The sequence below is a fragment of the Giraffa tippelskirchi genome, chromosome 2 (assembly GCF_054371585.1).
Source record: "Giraffa tippelskirchi isolate mGirTip1 chromosome 2, T2T-mGirTip1v1.2.pri, whole genome shotgun sequence".
NCBI lineage: Eukaryota > Metazoa > Chordata > Mammalia > Artiodactyla > Giraffidae > Giraffa > Giraffa tippelskirchi.
Window position 1 is genome coordinate 177582899 of NC_137276.1, and position 15665 is coordinate 177598563.

A 15665-nucleotide genomic window follows, 5' to 3' on the forward strand; every position below is an offset into this window, starting at 1 on the left:
GAAGGGAAAACTGCTCTCTTCTTCAATCATCACTCATCCAACTGGTATAACCACCCTCCATACTTTCTGGGCATCTATACATGAGCCCCTGAAGAACTGGGGCTTTGGAGTGCTCATTTCTGTGTTGTCTCCCCCACCCCCTGACCAGAGTCTGGCATAATAAACATAAGGTAAGTACTCAAAAAATATGTGGGGGCCAAAGACCTTGTTCTTGAGCTCTTGGCTTCAGGCTGTCAGAGCGGGCAAAACTATTCCGAAACTTTTTACTGCAACTGTCAAGATGATCAGTATAACCTTGCAAGGGCTACCTGAAAGTTAACGTACATTTCCACAGCTACAGATACAGCTTAATTCCATATTGCTGGCTTCTTGAATGAAATGACCAGCCCTGCTTGCAAAGTCCCTAAAGACAAAGAAGAAACTTTACATTTGAGGACACAAGACTAATTTGTTTATTAGGTGCATTCTGTAAGTTGAGGAGGGAAATTTTTGGCAAATAAATAAATAAATAATCAGACAAACGAAGGCTTCTAGGGCAAAGGAACTGAGGAAGAGGAAGCGGAGTCTTTGCATAGTTCTAAATGAACAGGAGGTGGCAGCAGTAGGCAACGTGGATTCGCAGCAGAAATGCAGCACTTGCAAAAACCAGGGGCAGGAGGCTTTGAGAAGAGAAGGTCAGAAGGTGACTAACTACTTCTTTATCATAGAGACCACGATGCGGCACTTTCGTCCTTTACAGGTTGTGGGACATGGCGTCTTACATGATCTGCCTGGGCATTCCATACCCGGTCATGCCTGCCTGGGAGGCTCCCTTGTTGCTGCCCATCTGTAGGCCTATTACGTTCTGTCCCTGGCGAAGCTGCTCCTCGGAAAATCCTCTCCGATTCTGCTGGGCTTTCCTGGGCAGAGGAAATGAGATGGAACAATTTCATTCCGTTTTTAAACCTTTCCCAAGATATGCATTTAGACATGTTCTTTTGGGGGCCACCAATTAGAAGGACAGGCCTTATTCTGAACCACAGTCCTGCCAAGAACTATGGTTCTATCCTGGGCTATGACCCTACCTGAGCTATGGTTCTACCCTGGCTATGATCCTACCCTGAGCTACGACACTACCCTGAGTTATGGCACCACCTGGACCATGACCCTGCCACAGATGGGCCCTACCATAATACACGACCTCTCTAATCCTCGAGTGAATTTCCAGAATTTCCACAGCAAAGAACCAGTGCTGCTTCTCTGGAGTTTTTACTCTCAGACAGTTTTCCTGTCCCTCCTCTCACCAGTTACCTCAAGCCCTTGTGAAAATTAAAATCAGCTCTTTTTTATAAAGCATTTCATTAATCCCACTCCACCCTTTTCTGTATGGGGCCAAGGATGAACGTCCCACCTTAGAGCTGAGGAACGTAGTGAGTTAAGGAGGCGAAATTTCTTACCCTAGACAGACGTCTGCAAACTTTAGTGAAGAGCCAGATAGTAAATAATGCTGGTTTTATGGGCCATATAGACCACGGTAGATCACTAACAAAACGGGGGCTAAAACCAGGGTTTCACCTGGCAATATCTAGGAGCTTTTCAGACCAGGTTCATTTAAATTGCCACAAGCTGGTATCTTTTTAAACTGTCAAGAAGAAGAGGGGATTAGAGGAATGAAGGGTCAATTATCTGTACAACGCGCTCTTTTCATCTCCCACTGAACTACTGGGTTAACTTTAAGCTCCCTTGCTACCTCTCTCCGCCCCCAAAAAAACAGCAAAACAAATTTCTTTAGGAAAAGGCCCTTTACTGACACGACGATATAATTTATTATCCACTTCAGGCCACCTCTGAGAGTGACAGAGAATGCTATTAATGGATATGCTGGGATGACAGGACTGTCCCAACAAATAAAACATATTTTCCCGTCATTGTGTGGGAAAATAAATAAATAAATACGTACATTCAGGGCAACTTGGCTCATAATAAAACCAAACTCGGACATCAAGACACATGTGAGAAAAGCCATTCAGTTCTGCTCCATCTCAGGAGAGACACAATGTGGGCAGAGCTGCAGTGTTCAGGTATCTGAAAAGCAGGAAAAGCCCTATTCACCTGAACTGGCAGCATCAGTCTAGCCTTGTGCCGGGAGATTCAGCTGTGGGGCTGTGTGTGTCTGTTCCTAGCCTGAACTTTGTGTCCAAACAGCCTCCGGGGAGCTCCAAGGCTTCAGATGCTCACTTTTTAAAAAATCATCCTCAGCCCAGGGAAGGGAAGGGTGTGTGACTGGAAAGGCCTTTGTACCTGTGAAACCAGGATGGTTCTCCCCGGTAACAGCCATCATCCTTGGTGACAGCAACGCTGCCCAGAGCCATCAGGGTCCTCTGCACGGCAGCCATGTCCTTCCCTGGAAGCCAATGGAGAGATTAAAGCCAAGCATGTGTCGGGGCCGAGGCGTCGAGGAGGATGGGGCTGGAGCTCTGGGAAGAAGTTCTCATAGGAGGCTGTAGTTGAGCACACTCGAGGGAGAGGGATACAAAATACTCCTCAAAGTGGCCCAAAGACAACCATAGCTAAACACCTCAGAAAGGAACAAAAAATCTCCTGACTAATTATCCTTTATGTGGTGCATGCCAGAGATACCCAGGTTCTAATCCACTCCCAGTTGCATGCATAACACATTCCAATAACTGAGCAATTCAGACAGAGGTGGGTCCTTGCCCTTAGCAGAGGCCCCAGCCTCCGAGGGTTCTACAAGCAGTGTGAGAGGTGGTGCTGTGGGCAGGCTGGTGTGGGGGTCTGCACAGGAGATTGTCCTCTGGACTGAAAAGAGAAAAGGAAACTGGAAAGATATTGACTGGATGGATGAACTGCACCAAACCCCAGGAAGATTCTTTCTTTTACTTTATCTGGGTTAAAAGGGTCTAAAATCACCCATGTGCATCAAATTGAGTATTCACTTGGTTCTTTGGGCCAGAGGCCTGGCAGATGAAGAAAAGCAAATCAACACAGAGAGCATCCAGTATGACATGGTGAGAGGCTCTTCATTTTGTGCTGCTTGATAGGAGCTAAATGGAGATAATAAATAAATGGCTTGCATGGGAGAGAGTGAGGGAGGGAGAGAGGAGGAGAGACTGAGAGAGAGTGAAGGAGAGGCATGCCCCCTCACTCAGGGGGAAGGGGCATACTGTCACCGAAAGAGCCCTGGGACCCTTCACCCACGGAGCGGACAACTGGGCCACAAGGCAGTCTCCTCTTCCCATCCTTTCTCCCCTCCCCGCTTCTAGCCAGCTGACATGGCCTGGACAAGGAAAAGGGAAGTTGCTACTGTGTGCTTAGCCCCACAATTTAGAACCAGATCAAAGGCATACACACAGCACAAGTGTGGAGTGCAGAAGCTAAAGCCCCAGGCTCGGGGAGAGGTGCAGTGTTCAGCCTAGCAGGGGCTGTGAAAGTTAAGGGCAGACATTAAAGTTCCTCTTGAGACTGAGTGAACCGTCTGCAATCTCCCCGGGGCAGGCTGCTGTAGCCCAGTCCCCAGGAAATACAGAATAGCAGGGGAAAGGCAGACAGAAAGTGAGAATGGAGCATAACTACAACAAAATAAACTATTCAGGCCCGCAGAGGAAGTCCAGTTCAGGATGTCCATTTATTCAAAGAGGAGAGAGAGACAGCAGATCCTCATCTCTCTCCCCACTCCTCCCCGCCCCCATTGCCCACATTAACCACAGGACAACTTCCTGGATTGTGAGGCCCTGTGGGATGGATAATACATACAAGGATGAAAGTTTCTCAATGGAGAGCCCCACACCAGATGCAAGAACAGCTGGGGTGGTGGAGAAAGGAGGATCTGGGCAGCGGATGGAAGGAAGCAGGCCCCAGGGATACTGAGAAGTCAGAGGGAGGAAATGGAGGAGAGGTTATGAGAATGTTCCCTCTCTTCCACAGATTTAAAGCATTTCTGTGACTGTCACTGTATCATAGGATACATTTTTTTTGATAGAACTGTCGTGATGATATTCTGAAAGATCACTTCGGGAGGAGACAGGGAGAGGGATTGCTTTCAAGCAGTGAGTCGTTAAAGAGAAACTCGAGAAACTGAAGCACATGGAAGCTTAGGAAGGTCTAGGTACATCACTCATCTCCACTCTCTACAGGAAGCACACCGGAAATCTGTGCCTGGTGGTTGGAAAGAGCACATCTGGCATGTCCAGGATCTGGGGAAATGTGGAGCCTGGCACCTGGCAAGCAGCCACAGATACTACCCTGGAGCCAGGGATGGGAAGTAAGCTCTGTTAAACCATAGACCTAGCCCCCATTCTATCACATAGGGCTAACACACACACTGCATGAGCCCAGAGAGGAGGAGAGAGGGAACTAAGCTGGGGGGCAAGGGGAAGATATCCAGGAATGTATACCTATAAATCCCACTCCACTCTCAAGCCAGAAGCATCGAAAAGGAAGAAATTGCATGATTGGGCAGAAGAAACTGGGTAAACAGGCATTAGACAGGGACAAACTGGAAAAACTTTTTTTTTTTTTTAATAAATTTATTTATTTTAGTTGGGGTAATTACTTTACAATATTGTAGTGGTTTTTGCCATACATTGACATGAATCAGCCATGGGTTTACATGTGTTCCCCATCCTGAACTTTTTTAAAAAAGAAAGGTCCAGAGACAAGAGATTTGTTATAAATGATAAGCTAAACACTTTATTGATTTCCCTGGTAGCTACAATGGTAAAGAATATGCCTGCAATGTGGGAGACCTGGGTTCGATCTCTGGATCAGGAAGATCCCCTGGATAAGGGATAGGCTACCCACTCCACTGTTTGTGGGCTTCCTTTGTGACTCAGCTGGTAAAGAATCCGCCTGCAATACGGGAGACCTCGGTTTGATATCTGGGTCAGAAGACCCCCTGGAGGAGGAAATGGCAACCTACTCCAGTATTCTGGCCTGGAGCATCCCATGGACAGAGGACCCTGACAGGCTACAGTCTATGGGGTCGCAGAGTCGAACATAACTGAGCGACTTTCACTTCAAAAACACTTCATTATATGTGACTGTGACCTCCATTTTGTAGCAGTTGCTGCGAAGTCGTTTCAGTCGTGTCCAACTCTTTGTGACCCTACGGACCATAGCCCACCCGGCTCCTCTAACCATGGGATTCTCCAGGCAAGAATACTGTAGTGGATTGCCATGCCCTCCTCCTGGGAATCTTCCCAACCCAAGGGTTGAACCCATGTCTCTTACATCTCCTGTACTGGCAGGCGGATTCTTTACCACTAGAGCCATCTGCGAAGTGGTGGCTCAGACGGTAAAGAATCTGCCTGAAATGTAGGAGACGGGTTCAATCCCTGGGTCGGGAAGATCCCCTGGAGAAGTGCATGGCTACACACTCCAGTATTCTTGCCTAGAGAATTCCATGGACAGAGGAGCCTGACGGGCTACAGTCCATGGTGTTGCAAAGAGTCAGACACGACTCAGCGACTAACAGTTTCACTGACCCCCATGGACTTGACATGAATTCTCCCAACAGGTGGATGGAAAAATTAACTTAGGAAAGTTAATTAACTTGCCGGAGCTACCCAACAAGTAAATCGGGGCCAAGCTCTAGCTCAGGTCTGTCTGAAGGCAAAGCCCACAAACAGTCTAGGAGGCCACACTGCCATCTCCCACAGGCATAAAATCCCGATTAAATCTGGGGCACAAATTTCAAATGACCTCAAATCTTTGTTTTGTTTGGAATAATTTCTCAACCCTAGTCAGATTAAAGCAAAAGAAAGCAGTTGGGGCCCAGAGATCCCCTCTAGTTTGCAGGTCAAGTTAAAATAATTATTATCAAATTAAGTAATATAATGAACAGAAATCTGCCTTCTGTAACCAGTTCATGTCTATTTTATTTTCTAAAAGGCACACTTTGGAAAGAATTCTACTGTTTTGGGTGAACTGAATGGGAAGAAAGCCTCTATTCCAGCCTCATTTCTCTTGCCAGTTCAGAAGCTCAGATCAAGTGCTATTGGGTAGAAGGGGGCTGTTTTTGGAAGTTGATTCCTGTCACTGAGAGTCAAACACTGAAATGTTTGAAGGAGCAGTGAGGTTAGGAAAGATCTGTGAAGTGAGCCAGTTATAAAGCGGCAAAAGCTAAACTGCTTGAATCAAAACCTCACATCCATCTGCCTAGAACCCAGCCTGCTATAGAACATGGTTTCCCAAGCTTCTGGAATTATTTATGGATGAGGTTGGGGGAACACTTTAAAAATATGAAATTTTTCTGACTTTCTTTAAAAAAAAAAATATGAAATTTGAGGTCATTCCAAGGAGGGATTTATCTGGCAGTCCTGGGTGGGGCCTGGGAGTTTGCATTTTTAATAATCTTTCCATATGATTCATGCCATCAGACAAGTTTAAGAAACATGGATTTCACCTGGTGATTCCTAACTAGACCGATCATCAGAATTACCTGAGGATCTTGAAAATTCAGATGCTGGGATAATCTCCTGTGATGATTCTGATGCAGCCAGATGGACATGCAAGCATTGCCCCCAATACTATATTTTTTTAATTTTTAAAAACATCCCAATGTCTGATATGTGGTAGTTACTAAATTAAAGTTGCTAAGCAATAACTGCTTCCTTCAGAGCTACTCTCCACAAAGTCAGAAGTAACATCAATAGTTAAATCCACATTGGGGAGGCTGCTCAGAACCTCAGAAGCTTGGAATTGCTTTGCTTCCTGAAAACTACCCCTAAATACTTTGACAAGGCAGCTTGAAACTGCTGTTCAAGGCTATTTCTCCAAGAAAAAGAGTATGAAAGAGGACGAAGGGGGAGGAGGAGAATGGTTCTAAAGTACCAACTAGGTGCTGGGACTTTTCTAGATGCCGGGAGTGTATGAATGAGACTGAGTCCAGGTAGCGGTGGTGGTTTAGTCGCTAAGTTGTGTCCAACTCTTGCGACCCCATGGACTGTAGCCCACCAGGCTCCTCTGTCCATGAGATTTTCCCAGGCAAGAATACTGGAGTGGGTTGCCATTTCCTTCTTCAAGGGACCTTCCTGACCCAGTGATTGAACCCGAGTCTCCTGCATTGCAGGGAGATTCTTTACCGACTGAGTCACCAGGGAAGCCCAGAGTCCAGGTGGTGATCTACAAATGAGACCACTGGCCACAGAAGAAAAGTGATAGACAAAAGAGAGGGGCCAAGTTTACACTAACAGCTCAGGATTTTAATCAGGGTGCTGAACCCTTCCAGCCCACTATCATAGGGGAAACTAATATTAGACTTCCAATTGTAAAAAGAGATGGTGGCAAGATAGCTTTCCTTGTCAGAATCTCTTATAGCAACTTACTTGACAGCACTCTATTCCCTGTTTACTGTATTATCACAGCGCAGTATCTCCCAGATGTTGTCTTACACTCCAGCAATTAAAGGATCGTGTCCCAGGGGAGGGGCCAAGGGTTCTACATTATAAGAAACCCCAGTGCCCATAGAGTTTGAAGGCTTTTACCGAAAAGATACCTGAACAAGGATTCTGTTCCCTTAATTTTTAAAATTATTTTCATGCTCTTATGCATGTCTTTGGGTAGAAAAAATAAACAAAAAGTTAAAGAGAAAGAAACAAGGCCAGAGGAGTCATCTGGGCAGGTAGAGTCAGGTTGGATACTCTGCTTTCAATACTAAAACTCAGTCTTACATTCAAAGCTCTTGTTTTGGAATTACTTTTATTTTACATTATTCTTGACTCCACCTTGTTGCTTTTAGAGTACTGGTTGTTTTTTTGTTTTGTTTTGTTTTTTCGGTCTTTCTGGGACTTATAGAGAAAGCAGTCAGTGGATTAAAAAAACACTTATTTTCCTGAGTAATAACTTAGGCATAACTCTCAGTTCTCCACTCAAGGTAGAAAACTATTGCTTTAGATCAGGGGGAAACGTCAGAGGGTAGGCTGGGCTGCTCTGTGGGCTCTATAAATTTATGCTCCTTGCCTCCCTGAGAAACTCTGTAGGGCAGTGGTTCTCAGAGTGGAGTTCCCAGACCAGCAGAAGCAGTATCACCTGTGAATGGGTAAGAAATGCAAACCCCTAGGCCCCACCCTAAACTTAATACCTCCAAAATTCTGGGGCTGGGGTCCAGTATTCTGGGTTTTCACAAGCCTAACAGGAGGTTCTGGTGCACACGGCAGTTGAAGGACCACTGCTGAAGGAAGAGCCCGCCAAACACCAGAGTGAGCAGTACTTGGAGTAAATGCAGTAATGGCTGCTCTAAGAGAAAAGGAGGCTTCAAGCAGCAAGCATTTCTGTAATGTCTCAAGTCACTACGGGTACCGTAAAATATCCACAAACAGCTCTCAGACTGGGTGAAAAGTCTTGTCTTTTCTTGCTATTGAGGAATGACACATATAGTGACACCTCCCAGAGAACATATATGGCTCCATATTTGGAATATATTCCAGGCACTCCACCCCCAGTATAAACCTCTTTGACACTCAGTCATCAAGGAGGGGAACAGGAAGACGGCATAAAACCATGTGTCCCAGACCCTCATCAGTAGGATTATGGGGAAGAGCAATCAGATTTGATTGATCTTTGAATCTTGCCTACTCTGACACTCTAGAATTCTAGGTGTCTAATGCTCATTGCCTGGTTATGCATGGGAACCAAAAAGGGGGAGGGGAAAAAAAATGTTTATTAGGTGTCTCTTAGCCAGGCATTGTGCTAGACATTGTATACATTTAATCCTTGCAAGAATCCTACAAGGGAAGTGCTGATTACAGAGAAGGGAACTGAGCCTCTGAGAAACTAAGCAGTCTAACCAAGGTCACGGAGTATGACGCTAAAACTCACGCTCTTCCCATAGTACCAAGACCCCTTGGTTTGGTCTTGGTATATCATGGGGAAAAACAAATACTATATCATGGGGAAAAACAAATACTATAAAAACAAATACTATGGGGAAAAACATGAAGGGTAATGACCATAGAGGTGGAAAAAAGTAAATAAGGAGACCCAAAAGATGGCCCCTCGTTTTGGAGAATGGCCAGAGGTGAAGCCACTGGAGATGACAGAGAGAGAGAAGGTCATCCAGGCAACCCTACCAGCCGCTGTGTGAGGCCCTTAATGAAGTCCATTCATTCCAGACAGAACATGTGCCCTTCCAGCCTTGCTCCTGCTGCCCTCACTTTCTATTACTCTTTTTAAAGTGACAATGATAATAGTAACTTGAAAATTGCGATCATATTTTATGGTCTACTCTTCCATAGTAGAAGCACTGCGCTAAGCACTTTTAATGCATTGTCTCATTGACACCTCACATCAACGCTCCGAAATAGACACTATTATTCCCATTTTACAAGTGAGAAAATAGAAGCTTAGAAAAGCTCATTGGTAAGTGGTGGAGCAGAGGTTTGAATCTGGTGGTCTAATTTCTGACTTAGGGGTCTACACTCTCCTACCCTCCAGGGTGACATTTCTTTGCACGCTTTGTGACCAGCACACTCACTTGCTCTCATGCATTCTCTGTTACACACACACACACCCCTCCTTTTCCGGCTCCTCCCTTTCTCTCCTTCCTTCTTTCCCTCCACAGAAGAGATGCTGAAAACCAACCTCCATTGCTCTCCAGAGTCACAACTGAGATGGCCCCATCCATACTTTCCAGGGACCCGGGTGAATCCCAAACCTGCCAGGCATCCACCTTCTCCCATCCATGAGAAAGACCTCTCCTTCCATGGCTCTAAGCTGCCCTCACTGCTGCCCTATCACTGAAAGGAACAGGTCACCCAGCTTCCTTCAAGGGAAACTCCAGTAACCTTATCTATATCTCTGTAGTTAGGTTGTTTTTTAGACCATTCAGCCCTGGGTTCCTTCTTAAGACCTTGAACCTTTTATTCTGGTTGCCCCCAAATCCATTCCAAACATTTCACCTTGTATCTAAAAGGAGTTTCAAGATAAAGGATATCTCTGGGGCGTCTGCTTGTCTAAACAACTGAAGCTAAAAGAGAAGGCATTTGGCAAGCTTTGGGCTCCTGCGGCTTTATTCATCTGCGACATAAGAGCACCACAGAGTCACTGGGCAGCCATGGGCAAGCAAAGCCCTACTTAGGAAGATGCCAAGCAGGGGAGACAAGGGACTGAGAGCTGTCGAGTGTAAAGTGCCTGCAGACAAGGAAGAGAAGTACCCAGGCAAGGAGGGCTGGCCCCTCGGAGCCACAGCTACCATGACCACAATGCGTGGAATCAGGAGTAAATGTGAGTAATGTGAAATTTGATGACAGCATTAAAACCACAGGTCAGGTGCAGAAGAACAGGAAGAATGTGAAACTAAGCTAAGGGGATGGCCAGTCCAATAGCTGAGCACACAAATATGGACACACTCTCACACACATAGACACATCGACACCTGCCAGCCTGCCCAGCGGCATCCCTTAGACTCCAGCTTACTCATCCCCAGACTCGCAGGGGACCGGCAGCTCTGGCAGAAGGATCCAGCCTCACGCTTGTCGGTGCTGCTGTTCCATGGGTTTCACTCCTGGACTCACCCAGCGCCACATCACTCCCCCATCTCTGCTCAAAACAACCCACTTTCCTGCCTTTGGCTCCATTGTATGGTAACCAGCCTGAGCTGCAGACAGGGCTCCTGGGAGATGTCAAGTATCCCTTCTAGCACACAGAATGAATCTCCCAACCTCAGTCCTGAGTTGTCCCTCCATGGAGGGGCCCACCAGGCCCTGGAGCCTCTAGACACTCTGAAGCATCTGTTCTATGCCAGGTGTCCTGACTACAGCATCTCAACCACAGGGCCCTGGCAGTAATCAGTTGCCTTCCTTATTTCCTTTATAGCCCCATCTTTCTTTGCCCTGGGAGCCCACCTGTCCGCCTCCCAGTTTCTGCTTTTTTCATTTTCTTTAGGAGTATCACCCTGCCTTGGAGCCCACCCTTCCACCACCCCATCTCAGGCTCCTGCAGTCACACTGAGGCCCCTCAACCTCCCTCTTCCCTGAGAGGTAGCTGATGCCCAGGGTTGGGGCAGGTAGTATGATATACATAAGTAATTGTGGGTGAGCTCCAGTTTCGTCATCATCTACTCTACTTATCAGGGAACCTTTGCCCCCTGTCCTCATCCCCCTCACTGCTAGCACCTCCTGGGCCTAAAGTTCACCTGTGTGGTCTTTGGAAAAAGAGGAAAGATAAGCAAAGCCTCCTCAGCACAGAAAAGCACCCTCAGGCTCCCCACCTCCCCACCTCCCCACCTCCCCCAGCCCTCCCAGTTTCTTCCTTATCCTGTATATTTCCTGTACGTGGTGGGGTGGGGGCACTCTCCGGGACGCCTTCCATTCACACAAAGCTGCCAGCACAGGGGCTCTCACCTTCCATCCCACACAGCCCTGAATCATCCTCCCTTTCCTCTTCATCTCCTCACTCATGGTTATGACTCAACAGCACACTCATGGTGTAGAGGAAGGAAATAGCATGCTGGCCAAAGGATGGCATGCAGACGAATTAAGGCCCTACCTACCCTTGGACATCACAGAGTCTGGGTTTGAGTCCTGGGTCTGCTAGTTACTAACCAGTCATACGACAACACCCCCCCTCCTGGAATTGTTAGGAGAATTGATTGGTATTATGCAGAAAGGCAGTAGTGCTGTGCCTAGCATTGAGGAAAATATTGATAAGCAATAGGTATTATTAGCAAGGAAAAATCAGCATAGTTTTGACCTATAAAGCAGGGACTAAAGCTCAACGATGACATTCTGTGGGGATTTGGAGGCTAGTGTCCATGAGGTTCAATGGCCTGGCCCAAAGGTCTGAATATCTGAGCTTCTAAATAATAGCAAAACATGACTGATAAACTGATTGGCATCTTAGGATTTTTAAGTACTCATCTGTGAAGGAAACAGGAAATGCCAGTTCTGTGTATGACATGAAGACAGGGTGTGTGTGGAGGGGTGAGGATTAAGGAGGCAATTGCTTCTTTATAAGGTGTTTAGCAGAATGGTCTTCTGCTAGAAATATGGTTCAACCATCATCTGAATATCCCTTCACATATCATTGTCTCCTGATCCCAGGAAAGTTTGTCCATTCTCATTGTCAGCAGAGTCACTGCCCTGAGTATCCTGTTGGTTGAACCACTGATGACAGCTGGTGACAATGGGTATGAGAGTAAAGCGTCAACCTGGCAGCCCTGTTCACACAAGTCCCCCCTCTCCTCACTGCAGCAGTCCTGGTGTGGAAAAACATAATTGGATGGAAGTGTATATTTGGGCTCCAGGGGACTCTGAGCCCTATGACCATGGGTCCCAAATTCTCTGGTGGTATCTCTATCCACATCATTTTCCCTAATGATGGTGGATTGATAATATGTCTAGAAACTTGATTTCCTTTTTATGTCTTGTTAGATTTCTTAAATCAATTCACAAATATAAAAGAAAAAATCATTTGTCACTGTCTCTGAGCAAATACACATCTGGAAGGTATAGTCATCAATCTCCCAGGTAATCATTTAATAAAAGATTGGGGTGCTATTATTTCTCAGAATGAATGACAAAATTGCACCAGGCAGCTTTGTCTATAACCCTGGCTGCTGGTGAGTCAGAGGCATACTTGCCGACCCCCATCCCCTTCAGGAGCTATCACTTGTAGAGAAAATTACGTTGTGGGAGGAGTAAGAGAAAGGAGAGGCATCCCTGTAAACTTTTTAGCTTCCTCTCCGCAGAGGCTTCTGTTTATGCCTTTAGTTTGCTGTGTCCCTGCTGTGTCCCGGGGTGTGTGTTCCTTAGAGGAGGAACACTTTCAATAGAACATCACAAAGTAGGAGGCAAACAGTGTGCCTGGGTGACAGCTGATAATCCTCTCACACACTCAAATCACATGCGCACACACGCATGGAAGCACACGGAAGAACACTGTGGGCAGGTTTCACAAAGAGAAAAGCAAAAGGGTGGGGGGAGGGAAGAATGATCTGAAGGCACGAGAAAGCTGTTTACCTTCCCATAGATCCACGGTCTGAAAAATGTCGGTGGTCCTGACGCCATAGATCTCTGCAGCTTTTAGGAACTGGGAGATCTGCTCCATCTGCTTAAAAGCCATCTTGGACTCTGAGATCTTGGGAATGGGCTCTTGTCCTGGTGGGTATAAACTGTTTATCAGCTTGCACAAGACCTGAAGAGGGAAAGGGTGGGGGTGGGGGGACAGAATCAGTGTTTCCCTTTGTATTTACTAGTCCCTAAATGCAAAGTGAATTCTGGCCCCCACAGGGCACAGACTACAGGTTTGGGCGTGGGCCAATCTGGCACCCCAGAAAGGCATGGGCTCTCAGCTGGGTGGCCAGGTTCCCACACTGAATCCTAAAAACCCATCCTCTGGCTGCTCCTGACCGTGGTGAATCCAGTAGCCTGGGAATCCTCTTCCCTCCTAATTCCTCCCTTCCTTTTTCTGGGTGAAGGAAAGAATGTTTAGAGAGGGAATGTGTGCAGTGATGCAGTCACGATTTCAAGCTTTCAATGAAGGGATGAGTTAGTGGCTTCCAGAGAGGTTGAATGATATAGTATTATTTCTTCCATCGAAAGGCAGATCAGACTCAGGCTTCAGTAATGCATCGGGTAAGGGCTAATGACATGTAAAGGAACAAAACTGGGTGGCTCCCCCCAGATACCTATAACCAAAGTGCTGGGCATAACCCAACAGAAGACTGGGACAGCAGTTATGTAACAGTAAATCACAGCCTGTGGGAAAAGGTCGGCTTGTCGGCATTGGCAGAGCCTGTGGTCCCCATCCAGCCAAATACACAGGAGCATCTCCTTAGAAAAGCAGTTATCAAATAAGGATTCCCATCAGTTTCATGAAAATCCATCCATTCAACAGACAGGCACTGAGCATCCCCAAGGCGGATAGCTCCAGGAAGAATGGGAAGGTGGTGAGTCCTACTCCTCCACCCCTTCCTTTGTTTTACTATATAACCAACCTACTATTCCTGGGGGAAGGAATCCTCCCTCCACCTTCCCCCCGCACCCCCATCTCCCTTCCAGGAACTGATGCACTAAGAAGGATGGAACGATCTCAAGGAAATACTTATCTCTACTCTCGCTGGAAAGAGCAAAAGGGCTTCCAATCTGCCAACACTCAGAAGCAAGCTGTAATGTCTGGGATGGGCGGGGAGGGTCCTCTAATCTAGGGAGAGAATTCTAGCAGGGAGCCCAGATCGTCCATCCCCGAAGAGATAAAGGCATTCCCATCTCCCTTCCCACGAGACAAGAGCTTGGCAGCCGCAGCTCCTCCGGCAGCCAGCCTCACATAAAAAGAGGAGACCCTGGAGGGCTTCCCTGCCCACCGCTCGCCCCTCATCCACTAGGATCGCTGCCGGCCCTTACCGTTCCGTCCATCAACCATTTCTGAAAGTGGGCCCTGCCCGGGGGCGGGTGCTCTATGTCCTCGGCGCACTGCAGGATGATCCAGTCCACCAGCTTGTTCTCCAGGTCTGCGTCGTACTTCTGCTCGATCTTCTCCTGCACCTCTCGGCTTAAGCCGTAGCTCGGGCCCCTGTTAGCCATCTCTGGAAGAGAAGAGAGGACACGCGAGGCATCCACACAATAGAGCAGCCGCCCGGCTCTCTGCACCCGGGGCTGGGATGTGGCTGGGCCGCCTGGCCCGGCAGCAGCAAAGCGGGCAGAGAGCCGGGCGTGGTTTAAATCAAGGAGCCAATGAAGTCACTGGAGTTTCACCTACAAACGGGAAAGAAAAGCGCAGCCACGCTCCAATGACTCTTAGAATAAAGCCCCTGCCGGTCCGGGGGCGGGGGTGGGTGGGGGGTGGGGGGTGGGGGGCTGGATATCCCCTCTCAGTCCTGCCTATCAATAAGACGAAACGACGCACCAGGACTCACAATCAAGCCTGAAGCCCCGGGGCAGCAAGGGGGCTTGATGGTAGTCGTTTCTTCCTTCCTCCCAGAGGCACTTTTGCAAAGGCAGGAACCCCGAGATGGGAGAGAGCAGGTAATTAACAGGCAGGGAGGAAGGCCCCTTTGACGTTGCGCTGCTGATGCTACAAGCGCATGGGAGAAGGGTACACTGATTCGATTTTCTCATGGCTGAGGAGGGTCAAACCAGGGCCGTTGCTAAGAGCCTCCCAAAAAGCCAGCCCTCTCGGGTGTCAGTCAAGCCCGCCCGCCTCCCTCCCGCGGAGAGCTGCTTTCTCAGCCGCAAGATCTCTCTGCTGCTCCGGGGGACAGCCGGCGTCGTGCACAAGGCCCGCGCACAGCTGCGCAGGGGCTGGGGCCTGTGGGCGAGTCCGTTCTCTCAGCTGTCCATCTGTCAGGAGTTGCCAAACCACTATGCCCCTGCCCGGAGGGGAACAGTTGTCTGGTGGGGCGGGAGGGGCGGGGCTGGGAGCTGCAACGCTCAGCTTGTTCTGCTGCCAGGCAGATTTCATCCAGAAACTTCCATCCTGGTGGGAAACCGCTGTGCCTCAGTTTGACTTATTCAAGGAGCATAGCGTTTTAATGCGATTTTTTAATCGGAAAACACTGAGAACACGTTTTATGAATTAAAAGGAGTTCAATGTACGAAGAACTCTTGGAGTGAAAGGTCTCTATAAAGATGTCATCTGTTTATTTTAATTAAGAACCAGGAAGGCACAGCTGACACACTGTCAGTGGCCACCGCATATTTGGTGTGAGAAAACTAGAACTTGCAAATAAT

The 15665-nt window shown here is 47.7% G+C and overlaps 1 protein-coding gene across 1 annotated transcript; it reads right to left on the reverse strand.

Annotated features, from left to right (window-relative positions):
• Nucleotides 1-428: 428 nt before the first annotated feature.
• TAGLN3 (transgelin 3) lies at nt 429-15030 on the reverse strand. Its single transcript, XM_081573539.1, has 5 exons — nt 14842-15030; nt 14340-14521; nt 12957-13131; nt 2281-2383; nt 429-899 (listed from the first exon to the last, which is right to left on the reverse strand). Exons 2-5 carry the CDS (start codon nt 14517-14519, stop codon nt 758-760), a joined length of 600 nt encoding a protein of 199 aa, XP_081429665.1. The 5' UTR covers nt 14520-14521; nt 14842-15030; the 3' UTR covers nt 429-757.
• Between the last annotated feature and the right edge of the window lie 635 nt (nt 15031-15665).